This window comes from Gekko japonicus, unplaced genomic scaffold, assembly GCF_001447785.1.
Source record: "Gekko japonicus isolate JY-2015 unplaced genomic scaffold, Gekko_japonicus_V1.1 scaffold802, whole genome shotgun sequence".
In the NCBI taxonomy this organism is placed as follows: Eukaryota; Metazoa; Chordata; class Lepidosauria; order Squamata; family Gekkonidae; genus Gekko; species Gekko japonicus.
Window position 1 is genome coordinate 380,704 of NW_015175994.1, and position 20,339 is coordinate 401,042.

The 20,339-nt window shown below is 43.6% G+C and overlaps 1 protein-coding gene across 1 annotated transcript in view; it reads right to left on the reverse strand.

Moving 5' to 3' along the window:
* The window catches only part of CCDC178 (coiled-coil domain containing 178), a 351,905-nt gene that overhangs the window by 269,196 nt on the left and 62,370 nt on the right, over positions 1–20,339 (reverse strand). The window contains exons 14-16 of the mRNA XM_015426392.1: positions 17,852–17,981; positions 6,570–6,715; positions 5,023–5,182 (exon numbers count right to left, since the gene is read on the reverse strand). Of these exons, the coding sequence (XP_015281878.1) occupies positions 5,023–5,182; positions 6,570–6,715; positions 17,852–17,981 (436 nt within the window). The remainder of the gene's footprint in view (positions 1–5,022; positions 5,183–6,569; positions 6,716–17,851; positions 17,982–20,339) is intronic.

Here is a 20,339-nt window from a genome sequence, read left to right on the forward strand (position 1 = left end):
ACCTCTAGTATGGGACAATAAAAGAGCATCATCCGCGTACATCAATATTGGAACTGCCTCTCCTCCTGAGAAGTTAGGGGCGTGAACATCTACCCCATGTAGAGACTGAATAAGGGAATTAACATATATATTAAACAAGGAGGGGGCAAGTAAACAACCCTGTTTTACTCCCTTCCAAGAGGGAATAGATTTTGATAGCATGCTTTCACCATTACATCTGATTTGTAGTTGCGTATTCTCATGAACTTTAATCATCAGATGCAGGAGTCTTTTATCTATGGTTGAACAGTTCAATTTTGCCCAAAGTCTTCCCCGAGATACAGAATCAAAGGCCGCCTATGAAGGCAATCTCTCCCTGTTAGAGGAAAATCTTGGTAGAAAGCAGTCATAGGATTCGGTTTTATATGGTTTATCCAAAGGTACTTGAGGTTACCTGTTCAGTCCCACCCCCTGTCTGTTGATGCCTTTAATGTTCAAGCCAGTTATGTAATTTAATTCGCAGATGCCTAGAGTACAATTTACCGATGGTATTTAAAAGACTAATTGAATGATAATTGCTAGGGTCAGACCTAATACCCTTCTTATATATAGGATTAATAATTGCAAGACCCCAATCTGTTGGAATCTGAGCAGTGTGGTCAATATAGGTTAAAAGTCTGGCCAATAACGGTGACCAACAGTCAGCATTGCTCTTGAGAAGATCTGGGGGAATAAAATCACTTCCAGGAGCCTTCCCATTCTTTAACTGCTTAATCATTAGGTTTATCTCTTCTGATGTAACCAGGGGCCAAATAGGGAGGGTCTCTACAGGGACTATCATGGGAGAGGTCAGCTGTGGGTCACTATATAACACCGCAAAGTGTTTCTCCCAACTCTCAGTACCATCCTAATATTTTTATTCCTATGCACTCCAGAAACAAACTTCCAAAATCCCACATTATCTTTCTTCTTGGTAATCTCTATTAAGGTTTGCCACCTGGATAATACATGGGCCCGTTTTTTTTTACTTTAATAAAGCCTTGTAGGCTTTTTTTCTGAGCTGGAAGTCATCTAATTTATTTGGATTTGCCAAGGATGCCCTACAACTCACTATAAGGTTCTGCTTGGCCTGAAAACATTCTTGGTCAAACCACCTTTTATGAAAAATTTTATTTTTATTATTTTGGGACGTGTTGGGTCTCGTTAAAATCGGATCAAATAATTTAATTAGGTCACCATAGAGAGCCAACAGAATATCACTAGAAAAGAGTGCCATGCCCTCCGCCGAATGCGTTCATGCAATACATTTTGCATTAAGTACGTTATTCCATTTATTTTTGATCTTAATATCAGCAGTCTCCTCATTTTGGGTACTTCTAGTATTCCAATTTGCCAGTTGGGCTTCAATGACCCAACTAAAATTTAACGGAAAATGGTCACTTTCAGGTCTTGAACCCACCTTTAATTGGGACATCCTTGAGATTAAATCTCCACAAATTAAAATATAATCAATTGTAGATCTTTTATGTCCTGAACAAAATGTAAGTTGCCCCGGATAAACACCCTTAACTGAGCCATTTAAAATATACAAATTTAATTTGGAGGCCAGGTGAATCAAACATAACCCAGAGATATTTATCCCCGGATCTAATGAGGCACGCTTAAATGAAAGTTGATTAATTTCAAATCAGGACAATCAAATTTATCAAAAAGTACTGTATTATTAGGACCCAATCTAGCATTTAGATCTCCCCCTATAATAAGCATCGCGTGTGGAAATTTTTGGACACAGTCCAATATGAACTGTTCCACCTCCTCCCAGATTGCTCTTGTTAAATCCCGAGATGGTTGTGGTCTTAAATATAGGTTGATGCAAATTATCACATATCTGCTTTCAGGCTTTAGTGACTGAAAATGCCTGTGTACATGTTAAGTGCCATCAAGTCACTTCTGACTTATGGTGATCCTATGAATTAATGTCATCCAAAATATCCTGTCATTAAGAGCCTTGCTCACGTCTTGATTCTTCTTGAAGTACAGTGTCATGTGAATCTCATTTCATTTTACTCATTTATTCCATTACTAGGAATAAGGCCCGTTATGGAAATAAATACAATGAGCTCTAGAAAGAGGCTCTGGGTGGGTGCCCTGGCCTTGTGCGCTCAACGTCAATTTGCTGTGACAACCTCAGCAGGGTATAATGACACAGAGCTTACTGTTTTCTCCAGTGGAATTGATCTCTGCCATCTGAAGAGCAGTTGTAATTCTGAGTGATCGCCAGCCCTCTCCTAGAGATTGGGAACAATGGTTCCCCAGGAGGAATTGGCTGGTTTGGAGGGTAGAGTCTATGGCATTGTACCTGTCTTGGAGGTAGCAAACCTATCTCCTTCCCAGCAAACCATCAACATACCATTATCTACCCCTCTGACTTCAGCTTTCCATCTCACCCCCACACCTGGAGCCTGTACCTAGGAAAAGTACAGTCTTTCTCCTCCTCAGTGGGAACCCAAGCAGAAGGGGAAGCAACCTCAGCAGGGTATAATGACTCAGAGTCCACCCTGCAAAGCAGCCATTTGCACCAGGGGAACTGATATCTGCCATCTGGAGACCAGTTTTAATTCTGAGTGATCTCCAGCCCTCACCTGGAGATTGACAGCAATGGCTCCCCAGGAGGAAAAGTACAGTCTTTCTCCGCAGTGGAGACCAAAGCAGCTTACATCATTCTCCTCTCCACCTTTTGATCTGCACAATAACCCTCTGAGGTAGGTTAGGCTAAAAGTCTGTGACTGGTCCGAAATCACCCACTCACATTCCACAGAAAGAACCTGGGTCTAGCAGACCCTGCTCTGAAGCACTGCTACGCCTAGGGTATAAGATGATCATGATCCAGACCCTCTGAGCAGCTCATAATAATAAAAACAAAACAATGCCAATCAATACATTACAATTTAAAGCAATACAAATGACCATATATTAAAGATCAAGGATCTGCCAAAAGATGACCAATCTACAAATCAAGTTCTTTACCAGCTTCTGAAAGTCACCTGGGAACCTGCAGTGATGGAATTCCATAGCAGATTTACTAGCTTCACAAAGGCCTCACTACTTTTCATCATCATTTTTACAAATTCAGCACCAGGCACCCAGACAAGGACTTCCCTTGATCTTACGGAACTGGGCAGTTCATATGGGAGAAGGCAGTCTCTCAAATTTTATGGAGCTCACCTCACATTCATGAAATTGCTATGTGATACTGTGGTCAAGGGCAGACCAACTCCTAAATAGGCACACAGGTACTAGAAATATCTATATGACATTGCTTTAGACTTCAGAACACTGGTCCTTCTAGCCCAGTACTATTTATTCTAACTGTCATCACCTCCCTGGGGTCTTTGATCGAACATCTTAACCAGTCCTGGGGTTTTTTTGGGGGGGGGTATATTTTTTGGGTGGAGGGGGTTGGGACTGAATCTGTGACTTTCTATACACAAAGCAGGTGCTCTGCTACTAAGCTATGCCCCCCATTATAGCATATCTGGAAACCACTGTGTATGTGTAAACTCCAGGAACTAGATGGTTTTGCTCAGTAAGGGCAGAGTCAGTGTATAAAGGCTTAGTAGCAGCAGAAGCAGCTGGTTCCTGGCAAGCTTAATAACATTTTTTGGACTCTTATACCTTGTGTAAGGTAATTGGAAAACTTTGTATGTGAAAACTGATTAGTAAAGAGGGGATTAAATTTTGTTTAACATGTATTATTGTAGTAATTATATTGTTATTGCAGAGTGGTACCCTTCAAGCTGTAGTCTGGTTACTGCACTGTCCAGTTTGTTGGAACTAAATCCTTATGAAAAGAGAGGTGAATGAAAAGAACCCTGCACCCTAGTGGACTTGAAAAGTAGGACTTAACTCACCACAAAGTGTTGCCAGCAAGAACTAGGCTATGGTCACATACACTAAAAAATTCACTTTCAATCCACTTTCAGTGCACTTCTGAATGGGATTTTAACTGTGTGAACTGGCAAAATCCAATTTGAAAGTGGGCTGAAAGTGGATTATTTAGTGTGTGTGACTGCAGCCCTCATTGTTTAACTGAACTCAGAGATACTATCTGTTGCAGTTTCCTGTTCACTGCTATATTTATGTATTAGCTATATCAGATTTGTTGCATTGTTCTTGATAGTGGAAATGTTGAGTTAAAGATTTTTAAATTTAAAATAAATTTGTCTTACAAGTTCTGTTTCTGAATTAGCCCCTAAACCCATGAAGAAACATGTGATGCATGTCCCCATTCCTGCTATTAATCAACGTGATCAGTGAGTAGCATTATCTAAGCCATTTTTAAAGATACTATTATGCTCATTATTTTGTATGGCTTAATTGTGCCATGTACACCATGTACAGCTGATGGGACAATGCTAGGGATATTTCATGTGAGATCTTACCCATGGAAAGCATGTGCTCATCCACTGATCTACATATTTTTCACCTTTTCATTGGACATGACTTATATGACTGTAAAGCCTTTCAACTGAAAGCCACAGACAGGCAGCATAGACTGCTACTAGTATATGATTACATGGTGCAAGTTGCAACTTGAATTTCGACACAGTAGAGTCAGAGCCATAACCAAAACCCCCCCCTCTTAATTAGATAAGCTTAATTTGATAAGAAGCTCCATATTTCTAAGTGAAATACCAAGATAATAAAATGTAAAATATCCAAACATAAACATAACAGACCGCCAGAATAGCTTCACAAATAATAAAGTTTTTCAAATACTCTTGTTTGTTTCTTGAGAATAAAATTTGAACTATAGTTCCCTCTACAGAAATGGTCAGATTTGCAATGTCTGCCCTGCATGGTAGGGCCAGGGGCTACAACACTTTGGTAGAAAGGGAGTAGCCTAAACGCTGGGGTTGGGCTTTGCCTCTTTTGCTTGAAATGTTTCCAACAGGACAGTGAGATTTAACAAATATGTCCTCTGTTTCTCAAGACAAATGAAAAACAAAAGAAAAAAAAGAATGTAGTTCAAATGGCACACACCTTCTTTTGTTTGAGATTTTTCTGTCTAGTCCACAGCAAGTCTTCAAATATTCTGCCATCTGTCTTTACTTTTTTTTCAATATATTTCAGCCGATCATGGAGAAAATCAACTAATGTCTGAGCATTCTGCTCCTTTGATTTTATTCTAGCGAACTTTTTCCTTTAAGAGAAAAAAATATTGTTACTGGTACAAAACATTATATGGAACTGCTAGGCAGACTGATCTTGCAGAAACACAGTGACTGTGATCTAGTGAGATGTTTTACATGTGCACAAGGGACAATGCACACATATAGGGTTTATCGGGCCATTTCTTCTTCAGCAGCTCCCCCTGCTGCACCACAGACTGATTTTTAAACTCATAGGAGTTTAAAAAGCAATTTGGGGTATGGCAGGGGCTGCTGCTAAAAGGCAAGTGGCTCAATAAATCTTACACAGAAGAAACAGAGAAGTCACAGAAACAAATGAAACATATGATGCTGCCTTGAACTGAGTCTGATCATTGATCCATTTAGCCCAGTACTGTCTCCTCTGACTGCAAGTAGCTCTCCAAGGTCTCAAGTATTGGCTGTTCCCAGTACTGCTACATAACATATTTTAACTGGAGATGCCAGGATTAAACCTGGAACCATCTGCATTAGAAGGGAGGGAAGGAGGAATGCAAAAAGTTGTGCAACTGTTAAAAATACATATTTTCTTGCCATATGTTAAACACACTGTTGATAAACTAATTGTAGTGGCTGCTTGGAGTACATTTGTGCAGTACCTTGTCTTTAAATGCCCACTTAAAGGTGTCACTGGACTCGAACTTTGTTCTTTCATTTCCAAAGAGGATTAGCAAAACAAGAAACTCTCCTATAGTACTTTGTAGACTAGTAAAATCACAGTGGCTTTAATTTTGCAGGCAAGAGGCTACTTTCTCAGGTGTATGAAGTGCAGCCCACTACATACAGTACAAAGTTATCTGTTTGTTTGCCATGGACCAGCATATTACACTATTAGATTTGAGTCCAGCAGCAATTTAGAGACCAACAAGAGTTTCAGAATATAAAGTTTCAAGAGTCAATGCTCCCAGTTATACAGGAATCTGCATCATGGGTAAAATGGCTCTTTCCACTGCTCTGTAGATTATAATCATTCATCAGCACAGAAGCCCCCCCGGCCTTATGTCACTGACTCATCTTATTTATAAAAAATTCGAGTCTTTTGGAATCTGTAGTCATTCAGAATGCCCATAGCCTGGATTATATTTTCACTTTATGTTTTATTTCAGAACATCAGTTCTAGAAACTCGAAGCTTTTCTTAATCCAAAAAAATAAATGAAGACTCCTCCAACAATTAAATATGCAGTTGACTAGGTTGCCATAAACAATATGAATGCCTACAGGCTACAGGACAAATCATTCATCATGATTTTTTTCTACATAGGCACAAAAATGGAAAATACTACCCATTCATTGATAATATTGAATGCTTTTGCCAGATAATTCTGTAGTTGTAATATGTAAGAGTAGATTTCACTTTCTATAGGAATGAAGGCTCTTACCTCAGCTCTTCTACAGATTTCTCTGTGCTTTCCACCTGGTTTTGCTGTCCCTTGCTCAATTCATTCAGTTTAGAAATTTGGTTCTGAAAATTTTCAATAGTTTTATTGACCTCATCAAGCTTGCTGGAAATACCTAGATATTTCATCTGAAATTTAAAAATAAAATAATATATATATATATATACACTTATATGTAGTTTGCAAGGCAAGATATCCAGGTATCGTGTTTTAACTGCACAATTACATGCAACGATGCATGAAATTGCATACCCAAGAAACAGAACTTATTTCAGAAGTTCAGTTGAAGCATTTAGCGCAAGAGCTATAATGGCATGTTGGTAAGGGTACAAACTCGTACATCACAGTTACTGTTCCTAAACTGTTTCATGAATAGGCTACAAGAACTCTTTAAAAGATTCAGATAATACTTTTTTGGTCAACACCCCTTTTTAATTAACAAGCATACTCCTTTCAACCAGTGTTCTTGTACCAGATTAAACATTACTTTTCACCACTGCCATGAAACCAATGAGGAAAATAGTTGATATAGTGTCATGGTTTGAAGTGTGAGCTATAAACTGGGGAATCATTGGCTCAAGTCTCTACATGCCAGGCAAGCCATAATCTCTTATCTCACTTATCTGTACTATAGGTACAACACTACGGACCTATTTTGCAGGGTGATAACAATGTCAGCTATTACCCATACTTTGGCCTTCTCAGTTGCTTCTGATCTGATCCTTTGGAACTGTCTCCACAAGAAACTAAGGAAAAGACCTGCCATTGTTGACTTTCTGGTGAGTTTGTAAGGCTGAACTGTTTAAGAAGCCCTGGGGCCAGGCTGTGGACATAGAAATACCCTAAATAAATAAGTTGATGCCATGTTAGAGAGAATGAGGGCTGAAGAGACCACAGGGCTTGATCAGCACCACACACCAATTGAGGAAGGAGTTTCTACTTGAATAATTCCAAGACAGAACGTTACCCATGTTAGGGGTATCAATCACACAAGAAAAGAAAAACACCATTTGAAACTCTACAAGGACCATTTATTCATATTGATGTGCTTAATCTGCATCGAGCAGTGGCAACATTCCAGTGCCTGAAAGACCACTTCCTAGTCCATTGCCATGGTTTTGCATCCAAATATACAGTGCCTTGTCAGAATTTGTCTGGTATTCTGTCTGTCTAGCTATCTGGCACAGTTTTAATCTCTCCTTTTCCCAAAGAACTTAGAGCTATGTGTATGGTTCTCCCTGTAATGCTTTCAAGTTATATGTGTGTGTTTCTTTAAATGGTTGGAAAGTGTCAGAAGAACATGGGGGTTAAAGAGGGAGATGAGTGAGTAAGGTGATTAGTTGGTGATTGAGAGTGTGTGGAGCTAGGAGCTAGGAAGTGTGTGTGTGGAGAGAGAGAGAGAGAAGGCAGTGTGTTCGGTCTGAAGTCAGAAGTCAGCAGTTCATCTTCAAGGCTTCTGTGCAGGCACACATGGGACTGCAGTATTGCAGGCCAGCCACCGGGAGGAACTAGTGAGCTTTTACTAGAATTTTCTTCCCAAGAGAGTCAGGCTCCTCTCCAGGGAGAGATTTCCCACCCAAAAGTCACCTGATCTGGGAGGAGTCTGCTCTCTTCCCTCAGTTCCCTTTCTGCCGCCACTGAAAGAGGACTGTTGTGTGAGCTAAGCACGATTCCTGAGGAGAAAGATGGCCTCAGGAAAACAAAAGGTAGCACTCTTTAAAAAATGTAGAACCTGTGGAGCCAAGATGACTCAGTCAGACGAACACGCCTACTGCGTGCTTTGTCTTGGGGAGACCCATAACTCCTCCACCTGTAAGGCCTGCAAGGCCCTGACACCTTGAGTGAGGGAAGGCACAGCGGCCCGATTGAAGGCAGCATTATGGGAGAGGGCTCTTGCGGCACCAGAGACTATTTTGGAGACGGTGGCACCTTCAGAGAGACCCTCGTGGCCTCCGTCTGTGTGTTCCGCCCCAACGCCCGCTCAAGCACATGCTGCCTCAGCCCCTTCAGTGCCTCGAGCAGAATCCGAGCTGCTGGCTAAGAAAGCTAAGAAAAAGAAGAAGGCTCAAGAGTGGTCTTCGCCGCTGTTGAGTCAGCCTTGAACTGCGGACCAGCTAAAGGACTCAGCGTCAAGTCAGTGCTAACAGTCTCCATCGCCTCAGCGTCAACGCTCCCCCACTACTGGCGACCATCTGGCATATCACCACAACAGCATCACAGAAGCTCGGGCTCACCTCAGTACCCATGACCCTCAGTACAATCATCGGTTCCAAGCACTCGCCGCGATCCCAAAGCACCCATCGACGCAAATGACCTCTCTCATCTGATGTGCTCCTCATTCATCAGTTGAGCCTCGGTCCATCTCTGGACAACTTTGACATGCCACCGCCTTGGTACCCGTGTGCATATAGTCAGCAGTTCGACTCCAGGCCACGTTGTCATGATCATTCGAGGTCACCTCGTTCTGCGCACAGGGATCCACTGTGGGACTCCAGCTATGACCACCTGCGATCTCGATCTGAAGGGCATGCGGTCTCCAACTGTGGCTCTGAGCTGGCTTCTGTCCCGTCCCTGGATGATGTCATTGGCGACAAGACTTCGGTGTCGCCTTTGGAAGACATGTCTTTGTTTGCTAACCAGATCATCAGAATGGCTAAGGCATTAGAGCTAAAGCACTCCTCCTCTGAACCCAAAACTAAGGACCCTTTTTACACCTGACATGGGTCTGGTTGCCTTGCCCTTCCTACACGCCTTCAGGAGGTGATGTTTGCAGCCTGGACACACCCTGCATCCATGACACCATCTGTCAGAAGATTGGATGGACTTTATAAGATCATAGACCTGGACTCTGCCTATCTGTTTCAGCACCCGAAGCCTAACTCATTCATTTCAGAAGTAATTCCTGCCCATACTAGATATGGCTCGCATACCCCCCAAAATGATAAAGAGGGTCGTAAGCTAGACTCTTTGGGGCGGAAGATGTATTCTTCTGGGGCGATGGGCCTTCAAGTAGTAAATTTTGCAGCTGTCATGGGGCTATACAACTGTCTGCTCTGGGACAAGATAGCTCCTTATCTAGACACCTTGCCCCAAGAGAAGCAGACCCTAGCTAGAGCGATAGCTGACGAGGGTAGGTGGTTGGGAAAGCTGCAGGTGAATGCTGCACATCACGATGCTGACTGTCACAGCAGGGCAATGGGGTCATACCACTGCCACCGCCTCCCCCCCTGCAGCTGTCCGACCCAGCGAGCACGCCCCACATGTTCCTGCAGCGCCCTCCAAGATGGAAGAGAGATTTCTCTCGTGCTCCGCTTCCGAAGACAGTTTGGGAGGGAGGTGGGGGGGATCCTGTCTCCAGGCGAGGGATGCTCACCGGATGCCTCTCCCCAATTAGCGAAGTGCTGACACTTGGAGAGCTGCTTGCGGGCTTTTGGCGGGGGGGGAGGCACAGCTCGGCGCCCCATCCAGGGCCCAGCACTCTAGGCGAATGCCTAGTTCGCCTAGTGGGCGAGCCGGCCCTGACAAAGGTTACAGGTAAGTGCAGTTGTTTTGTCAGTTGTGGCCAGTCTACATAGAGTCAGAGAAGCAGTCTTCCAAATAGAATCATATAGAAGTGCTGTGAAAAGCATTAAGATTCTAAAGGAGGAAGAAATATACTTAAGGGGCATTTTAGGCAAAATCTAATATTGTCAGAGTATTACAAGAGTGTGAGGGAGAAAGCTGACAAAAACCTGAAGTAAAAAGGGAAAGATTTTACTGAGCAACTTAACAAAATATCTTGTAACTAATACACTTCTTTTACCAATAAAGTTTTATCATTTATTGTTAACCCAGAGTTATAAGCTGTTTAAAATATAGGAGTCTCATCCTCAGAACCACATAATCCAATGAAGGAGCCTTAGAGCTTGGGCACAATACTTTGGGAAAGGTTAAAGACTGGAATTAAATTCCTGGTGGCAGTCTTAGATACTTTGAGTGAGAGAAAGACTTTAAATGCATTCTCAAAGCCCCCCCTCCCCCGGCCAGCTTGTAGAAGGCATTTGTCTCTTTCAATCCCTTCTCCAAGCCAAGCCAGCTGGCTTGGGGGTGGGCTTGGAGGATGCATTTAAAGTTGCTTTCTTTCCATCTTCCCCCCCACATCTATTTGCTTTCTTTGTTTCTCTCTCTTCTCTCTCTCTCTCTCTCTCTCTTTCTCCACCTTTCATTCTTCCCCCCTCTCTCTATTTCTCTCTTAGACAAATAAATATCATTAACAAGCAAATATAATTGGACAAATAAATATCATTATCATTATCAATATCTGCTTTTATTTTTGGCAGTTTCATTTAATGTTAATAAAAAGCAAATTTGCACATTTTACAATAAAAACATGTGTGTAATATTTGTTCACATCTTGTGACTCTCAAACATCTAACATTTATTCTATGTGGCTCTTACGTTAAGCAAGTTTGGCCACCCCTGTGCTAGAGGATTGCAAATCAAACCTGAGAAAAGTTGAGTGGCCACAGAGGAAGTGACATATTTATAATACGTGTTCCATCAGTCATACAGAGAATGGAAACCCAAGGCAATGTCCCCCAACTTTAAATCAAGTAACAGATCTGGCACTTCCTCAGAATGGCTGGTTATTATATCTTCCCATCTACCTAGATCATCTGAATCTTGCCCTCCTCCATTGTTGCCTGTGGAGGGGGGAAATGTGAAAAATGTAAAACCTGAGAATCTCCATCCATAGTAAGATAATTGCAAGCTATTACAAACTCCAACCAATGTAAAACCAAAGAATCAGAACCTACATGAAACTTGAGAATCTGAAACTATGTAAAACACAAAAATCTTGACCTATGTAAAATTTGAGGATCTCAATGTAAACTGCAAGCCCCACACAGCAACTCCAGCAAAGAAAAAACTTTTAAAAACAACAAAAACATTTGAAACGGACAGAATAGCAAGCCCCAGGAAACACAGAAATACGGGGGGGGGGGAACAGTCCTAAGAGCCTGCAAACACTGCCTCCCAATATTCCCAGTTAATCCTGAATGTTTCCAGGAGGACTGCAGTCCTGTGAGCAATATTTTTACCTCGTTTGCAAAAAAATTGGGCTAGCTTTAAAATCGTGAGTGGGTCAACATTTTTTTTAAATTTCCTTACCTATTCAAATATAATCTCTCTTCCCTTAATTACCAGAAAGACAGTCATAAAGAGAGAGAGAGAGAGAGAGAGAGAGAGAGAGAGAGAGACTAAGACAGAAAAAGAGAGATAAACAGAAAGAGACAGAGACAGACAGAAAGAAAGAAAGACACAGAGAGAAAGACAGAAAGGGAGAAAGGCAGAATGACAGAAAGAGAGAGAGAGAGACACACACACACAGAGAGAAAAAGACAGAGAGGGACACAGAAGGACAGAAAGAGAAAGACAGAAAGAGACAGACATAGAAATACAGACAGAAAGAAAGAGAGAAAAACAGAAAAAAGACAAACAGAAACAGAAAAAAGACAGAAAAACAGAGAGAGAGAGAGAGAGAGAGAGAGAGAGAGAGAGAGATATTCACCTTTCTCCCCAGTGGGGACCCAAGGTAACATCATTCTCCTCTTTCACTGTATCCTTGCAAAAACTTTGTGATGTAGGTTATGTCTGGACATGTGCAATCTTCCACTCAGGCTTAACTGCTGCTGGTGCAGTAGCCAGCATAAGGAGGCATGCCTGGACTTGTCTGGCAGGCCACTTAGTTAGAGCTTGAAGCCCAGAACAAAGGCAGGCAGGATCCCATTATTTAACACTGGTGACAAGGATGGGATCTTTCTAGCATGGCTGGAGTGCAAAGAAGCTGAACCCCCACTGGGAAGCCATTGCCCTGGCCAAAGAGTGCTGCTGCGATCTTCTGCAAGCCATTTCGCCGACAAAGAAACATGGCCACTCAAGGCTATCTCGAAGAATTTGACCCTGCGTCCTCAGAACTATGGGACAGCTATGCCGACTGTCTCGAGTTCTTCCATAAGGCAAACAAAATCAGTGATGCCGGCCTCAAGCAGGCCACCATGTTCAGTGTCTGTGGCTCCACAACCTTTGAGATCGCCCAGAATCAAACAGCGCTGGCTGAACTCTGAGACACTTCATACAAGGACATTATGGCTCTACTAAAGAATCATTTTTTGCTGCAGCCATCCCGCATCACTCGCAAGTCGCCACCATGCCTTTTACAAACAGGATCAGGAGGCTGGGAAGTCCATGTCAACATACGTGGCAGCACTCAGCCATCATGCCCGCCATGGTGAGTTCTGAGACATAGAAAAAATGTCCCTGGACCACTTTGTTTGCAGCCTTCAAGACAAGAGAATGCAGCGGAATCTCTTCACCAAGGAAGAGCTGACATTCCAAGCCACCGTCAAAGAGGCCCTGGCTTTGAAAAGGCCGAGGGTGTCACCCAAGAAATCCGCACCTCCTGTAGCCCAACTACAAACCCCAGGGCTGAGGCTGTCCACCATGAAGACACCTCTGAATACTCAGAGGAGGAGGAAGTGCTACAGGTCCACTGCAATGCCCAGAAGCGCTCCAGCCGCCAGGTTCCACCAGCCAGCCAGTCAGCTCAACAAGACTCCAGCTCCGGCCTCTGCACTAGCTGCAGGGACCCCCATGAATGCCGGTCCTGCTGGTTCCAGGACGCAACTTGTTGGACCTGTGGTAAATGAAACAAATCCAGAGACTGCTAGGTTTGATGGGGCCACCATCAATGTAATCATCTTTGCCAGACTGCACATGAGACCTCTGCAACTCTGGTTTGTCCACAGGTTTCATCCGCAGAGTCAACCTCAATCTCTTCGTCTTGTCTTTCCAATGGCTGTTTTGGGCTCGCTGCTCTGGTGGACAGATCCTGTAAATCTACTAGCAGGAGCCCCATTTCATCAGCCAACAGGACTTTGACACCATCTGCCAGGAGTTCGCCCCTGTCTTCAAGGGGACTCTTGGCTGCTACACCGGACCCCTGGGTCTCACTGCACCTCGACCCATTCATTGTGCCCATTTGAATGAAGGCCCGGCAGGTCCCCTTCACACTCAAGCCCAAGATCAACAAGGAACTAAACCGCCTCATCACTCAGGGCATCCTGGTCTCTCACACTCACTAGGAGACACCAATCATCACACCGATTAAGCCCAACAGGGATTCCAAATATGTGCAGACTACAAATGCACACTTAATAAGGCTCTTCAGCAGCATGCATATCCGGTACCTGTCATCAGCCATCTCTTAACCTCCCTTATCGGCTCAAAGATCTTCGGGAAGCTCAACCTAGCCCAGGCCTACGAGCAGTTGCCTGTGGATGACACCACTGCAGAAGCCCAGACCATCATCACCCACCGAGGAGCCTTCAAGGTCAAGCAACTCCAGTTTGATGTTATTATGGTACTGGGGATATTCCAGGGCCTTATGGACACTCTCCTCAAAGAGCGGGGAGGGCGGGGTATAAATGAAATAAAATAAAATAAATAAAATAAATATCCCAGGAGTCATTCTGTTCTTTTATGATGTACTCATCGTGAGCTCCTCTGACATTGAGTTCATCAGCCGCCTCCATGAGGTACTCCACCACTTCCACGCAAGTGGGAAAAGTGTCTCCTGAGCATCCCGAAGGTCGAGTTCCTTGGATACCTCATCAATGCAAATGGCATACACCCCAGTCACGATAAGGCCAAGGACATTGTGAACACCCCTGCCTCTGACATCAAGGCAGGATCTCCAGGCATTTCTTGGACTCCTGAACTTTTACCACTCATTCCTGCCACACAAGGCAGCCTTGGCTGAGCCACTTCACCGTCTCCTGAACAAGAAGTCTCCCTGGGTCTGGGGCTGCCACCAGAACACTGTGTTCCAAGCCGTGAAAACCCTGCTCATGTCCAACTCTGTTCTTGTCCACTTCAACGAGTCTCTCCCAGTGGTCCTTGCCTGCGATGCCTCCCCATATGGCATAGATGTCATCCTCAGTCACGAGCTTCCAGACGACAAGAGGCATCCATTGCTTACTATTTGCGTGTGTTGTCTTCTGCAGAGAGGAACTACACGCAGATCAACAAAGAGACCCTGGCAGTTGTGGCCAGAATCAAGAAGTTTCACAACTACCTCTATAGCCATTGGTTCACCATCGCCACGGACCACAAGCCCTTGCTGGGCTTCTTCACTCCAGACCGCCAAACGCCTCAGATCCTGTCACTTCATATCCTGTATCTGTCCATCTTCCTGTTGGCCTATCAATACACCCTGCATTACTGGCTGGGCAAGGCGATGGGCCACAATGATGCACTCAGCCATCTTCCACTTCCTGTTTCTGACACAGATCCAGCTCCTGCGTATTGTGTCGTTCTCCTGGAATCCCTTCCAGAACCTCCACTACATGCTTCAGACATCGCTGTGCATTTGGCTAAAGACCACATCTCCCGGGTCCTCGACTGGGTATGGAGGGGGTGGCTGACTGACCGCAAGGATGCAGAATTCACAGTGTACACCTCCCACCAGCAGGAGCTCTCAGTCCACAAGGGCTGCCTCCTCTGGGTAAATCTAGTAGTGGACCCCACAAAGCTCTGGAACCAAGTCCTGGAGGCCTTCTATGAGGCCCACCCTGGCATCATGCAAATGAAGGCTCTCACCAGGAGCTATGTCTGGTGGCCAGGCATTAACACACCATTGAAGATTGGGTCCACCGATGCCACACCTGCCAAGAGTCCTGGCACAAAGCCCCCAGGGCACCAGTTCAGCAGTGGGAGTCCACCTGCACACCATGGTCTCGGCTTCATGTTGATCTTGCGGGACCCTTCCAGGGTCAGAACTTCTTCATCCTGGTCGATTCATACACAAAATGGTTGGAAGTTGTTCCAGTCACTGCCATGATGGCCCAAACGGTTGTCAGGGCTCTACGGAAGATCTTCGACACCCACAGCCTGGCCGGCAAGATCATGTCTGACAATAGGCCACAATTCACTTTAGCAGAATTCAAAGAGTTCATTGACAGATACCTGATCTGCCACATCATGTCAGCACCCTTCCACCTGGCCAACACCCAAGCTGAGCGAATGGTGAGAACCACCAAAGAAGCCCTCACCTGACTCATCTATGGAGACTGGGATCACTGATTGGCAGCATTGCTCTTCAGCCAGTGAGTCACCCCATGAACCGCCACCAGCCGCAGCCCTGTGGAACTTCTCATGGGCTAGCGCCTGGCAACCCGTCTCAACCAGCTGCACCCAGACAGGACCTCCAACTGGCCGCTGACCCCAGAGACACAAGGCGCAGCCTGTGGATTCCACCCTGGTGATCGTGTCTATGTCAGGAACTATGCAGACGGTCCTGCATGGTTCCCCGCGACTGTTGCTCAAGAAATTGACCCCATCTCCTATGAGGTAACCACCCCAGATGGCCAGACTCTCCACTGCCATGTGGGCCAGCTGTGCCACCACCTTGCGGACTCAACAACAGTCGCACCACTCCCAACCTTGGGTGATCACTGCCTGGAGCAGCAGTCTTCCCAGACCTACAATCCTCCCGAGTGTAGACCTGTGCTTCCCAAAACCTCCTGAGCCACCCAGCATCAGCACACCAGCTATCACACAGCCTGCACTGCCTGCAACTACCCTGGCACCAGAGCCCTGCCGCTCCCAGCGAGAATGTGTGAGGCCTCGCTACCTAAAAGACTACATTTGCTGATGAAGGACCAGACTTAGGGGGAACGGGTGTAATGTCTGGACATGTGCAGTCTTCCACTCAGGCTTAACTGCTGCTGGTGCCTGGACTTGTTTGGCAGGCCACTTAGATGGAGCTTGGAGCCCAGAACAAAGGCAGGCAGGATCCAGGAGCCTGCCTGCGGATCGGCCCCTGGGGGCAGCCAGCCAATCTGGAGCCTGGAAGCCATTTGAACTCACCAATCACATGGGGGCTGGGAGTGGCTTAGGTGTATTTCGTTAGGGCAGTTGCCCCATATAAAGCATTCCTGTTGAGATGCAATAAACTGCTGCTTGTTGAAATCACTCTGCCTTTGTCTCTGCCATGTTAAACCCACTATTTAACACATTAGATTGGGAGTGTGAGACTGGCCCAAGGTCACCCAGCAGGCTTCCTTGTTAGAATAGAGATTCCAACTAGGGTGTCCCAGATCTTAGTCAGACACAGGGTCTCAATTAATTTTACTGACTGTAACATGCTGTGTGGGGGGCTGCCCCCAAAGATACCCTACAACTGGTTCAAAATGCAGCAGCCTGACTTCTATCTGAGGATGATGATTTATGGTGCTTCGTGGGCCCTGGTTATCTATTTACTTGTGGGCCCAGTTCAAGGCGCTGGTTTTCATATTTAAATCACTTTATGGGCTGGGTACCTTTAGGGGTGCCTGGGTGCTAGAAACAACATACAGTAGGGCGTATACTGTTATTCCATTTTGAAACCTAGGGATCCTTTTATAAGCTACTTTGAATCCTCATAGAAAACTGGGGTATAACTATTTAATAAATATCACAAAATAAATAAACCATAGATTAAAACTTGGGCCTCTGAATCACTGGTGAAACTGATGACAAATCTCGGTCTCTGGGCCTTGGTGCTCTTAAAGGATCAGTTCATACAAGAAATCTAATGCCTGATTCATGCAGTGTGAAACATGTGACCTTGATTGATGTAGCCAAAGAAGACAAAGGATTCAGAATTGCCTAGCCAATTGCCTTTTAGATTGTGCTGCGAGTTGGATGTGGACAGTGATTTTGCTGTTTTGTCCCTACCTGGTACCAAGCTATTCTAGTTCTAGCATTGGCTACAATTTCCAGTGTGGGGTAATACTACTGAAAAATGCACACTTTTATACAAAGGCTTGTAAGTATGTTTTTACAAATGTGATGTTCAGTAATAAAAGCCAACAGAAATTCTATTGCTAGCACAAGAAACTTGGCTGAATCCTATAGCAAGCATACAGGATAATTTACAAAAAGATGCCATCTGCTGTACAAAGCTGCAATCAGCAGGCTGTTTCTATTATGGGCTAAGTCTTCTTCTTTTATTGATTTTCACCCGGCATTTTCTAAAGTCCCCAGAGCAATATGACCAACTGTGGCAAATGAAGAGGCAGAGGGCTTCTCAGTGACCCCAATATCAATTCTACTTTGTACTTTACCCCGTCCCAAGGCTATGGACCTGAAAGGTTAGTTCAAGAAAGGAATAGAAAGCAGTACATATGGCACTATACAGGCAATTGCATAGAAATGTATCCTGCTGATATTAGCAGATTCACCTGCATATCTTTTAATTGACTTTGAAAAAATTTCTTTTTGTCTTCATATTCTTTTTTCCTATTTTTCTCCTGTTGCTCAAGTTCTTGAAGCATCTGATTCAATTCAGAAATTTTCTGAAAAATATAAACAGACAATAGAGCTGGTATAAAATCCAGCTTCTCTGCAAAATGTATTAAAATGGAAAGTGCTCTTCTTTAATTTTTACCAATTATAAACTACTACATAACTTTTGTTCATGAATTCCAGATGACATATATATTTATCTTATTAATATAACCAAATTTACTTTTTCATTATGATAGACCATTTTAAGTAGAGGAAACACTTGCTTTGATCCCCAGAGATATGCTCTCAAAATTTCACCTGCATCAGATTATTTGTTTATTTCTACGACAGCTCTCCAAGGATCCTGCCCAAGGTGGCTTACAAAAATAAAACATATTAAAAAACATAAAACATAATAAAGGTTCTGAATTATAAAAACCCAGCTATAGTATAAAAACATAGCATATCAAGCAGCTTTGGAACTTTCAGGGTAAAAAACAAGAGTATAGAAATAGTGTTAAAAGATCTACTCTTTAATTAAAAGCCTGGGGAAAAGAGAGGTTTTGGCTGAGTACCTACGCAAGAGTAGGGTAAGCATCAGGTGTACCTCAAAGGGTCAGGCATTCCACAGTCAAGTGCCACCACTGAAAACAGCATGGGAAACAAGATGGATTGCTGCAGAACCCCATAGCAAAGGTGTCAAGTGGCTGAGCAACAGTTTGTGTGTTGTTACCTACAGATCCCTCACATTCTTGAACTTTTGAGGACTCATCCAAGGGCTCAGTCCACCCCCAGACTATCCTTACACCACTCTGACAGAAGAAGGCTTTATTCTGCCCAGATTTTTCCCTTGAACATGCAGCCTCTCACAAGTGGTCTTCATTTTTGAATTAGTTGTGGGTGAATACATCTAACTTAACAGGACAGCTTCCATTAGGAATTGTTTCATGTCATATTGATTGCTGAGTCCCCAATTTGTGTGACATACATTGATGTGATTTATTATATTCTTCAACCTTGGTGATCTCCTTTTTCCCTTTTCCCCTTTCTGCTTATGTATATAATCTAGTTCAGTTTAAAGTTACCATCTGTCTCTGTCCTCTTCCCAGTTCCACCTGAGACATCACCCCTAAGATTGCACCTGTGTATTCATAGACTTTAGTGTTCTTGCCTTGGGGTTAGGAGGTCCATGTGTAAAGGCTACAAAGTGTAGCTCCCTCAGTCCCTTAGAAACAATATAGTCACATTATTACTAATAATCATTTGTCACCTGCAGTAATCTGCTATAGCTCTATGAAATAATCATCATTTTTTCTTATTTTTAAGATTAGAGAAAAAAAATATGGCATGCCCCAAACCATCCAGCAAGTCCTTGGCTCATCAGAGACATAATCTCAGCTTCAGGTATTCTGGACCATCCTGGCTACACAGAATAGTGTCTTTGAATGGCAACCTTATGTAATTTTATTTATTACTTTAAAACTTTTCTAGCCTGCCCTTTCTCCGCAGATCCAAGGTAGGATAGAAGTGTTACAGACGGCTGAAACAAATCTTAAAAGAAGCTTTTCATGTGGGGTGGAACACTGTAATTTGAGAAAGAGAAGTCTAAAAGTCCCTTGAGCATGTGGAATTAGCTGCACGGTTTTTAAAAATCTAGATTCATATATTTAAGACTGAGGGTGTCCATGATGGGCTTTGTACTTTTTGGATATAATTTCAGTTTTCTTGCATTGTATCTCTGTTAAAGTGGTTTATGTAGAACTGCTACCACTAAACTATAGTTGAATACATTTGCTATCATCCATAAAACAAGAGAAAATCTAATTTAAAGGATGTTCTACCACAATATCAGCTCACTCTTGGTAACAAAGTTTCTTTCATACAAATATTTCACTGATTTGCCATTAAAAACATCTTTTTAGAAAACTCAGCATTGCCACTGTACTCACAAATGAACATCTGAATATGAAGAGCAAAGTTAGACAGATCTTTGGATACTTAAATCCGGTGACTGAAGTTGAGAATGAGAAAAGGCAGAACTTTCTACAAACCTAAAAAGGGGCCCAAGTTTGCAGAAAAATGAGAAATTTAAAAAATGCTACATTTGGTGGTTTAAAAAATTCCAAATGATAAAAGGAACACCTGTAACTTTAAGCGATGGATTTAACTTTAAGCAATGAACTTTAAGCTAGACAACCACAGAATTCCAGGCTGGGTTTCTGTGAGTAAAATGGTGGGAGAGAGGAGTATAGGGCCCTTTTCAGGCCTATTTTGATCTTTAAGGAGGGGATCATTGGAGCCTGGCATGACTAGGGTTACCAGCTCCAAGTTGGGAAGTTCCTGGAGATTTTGTGGTGGAGTCTGAGGAGGGCAGGGTCTGGGGAAGGAAAAAGCCTCAGCTGAACATAACGGCATAGAGTCCACCCTTCAAAGCAGTTATTT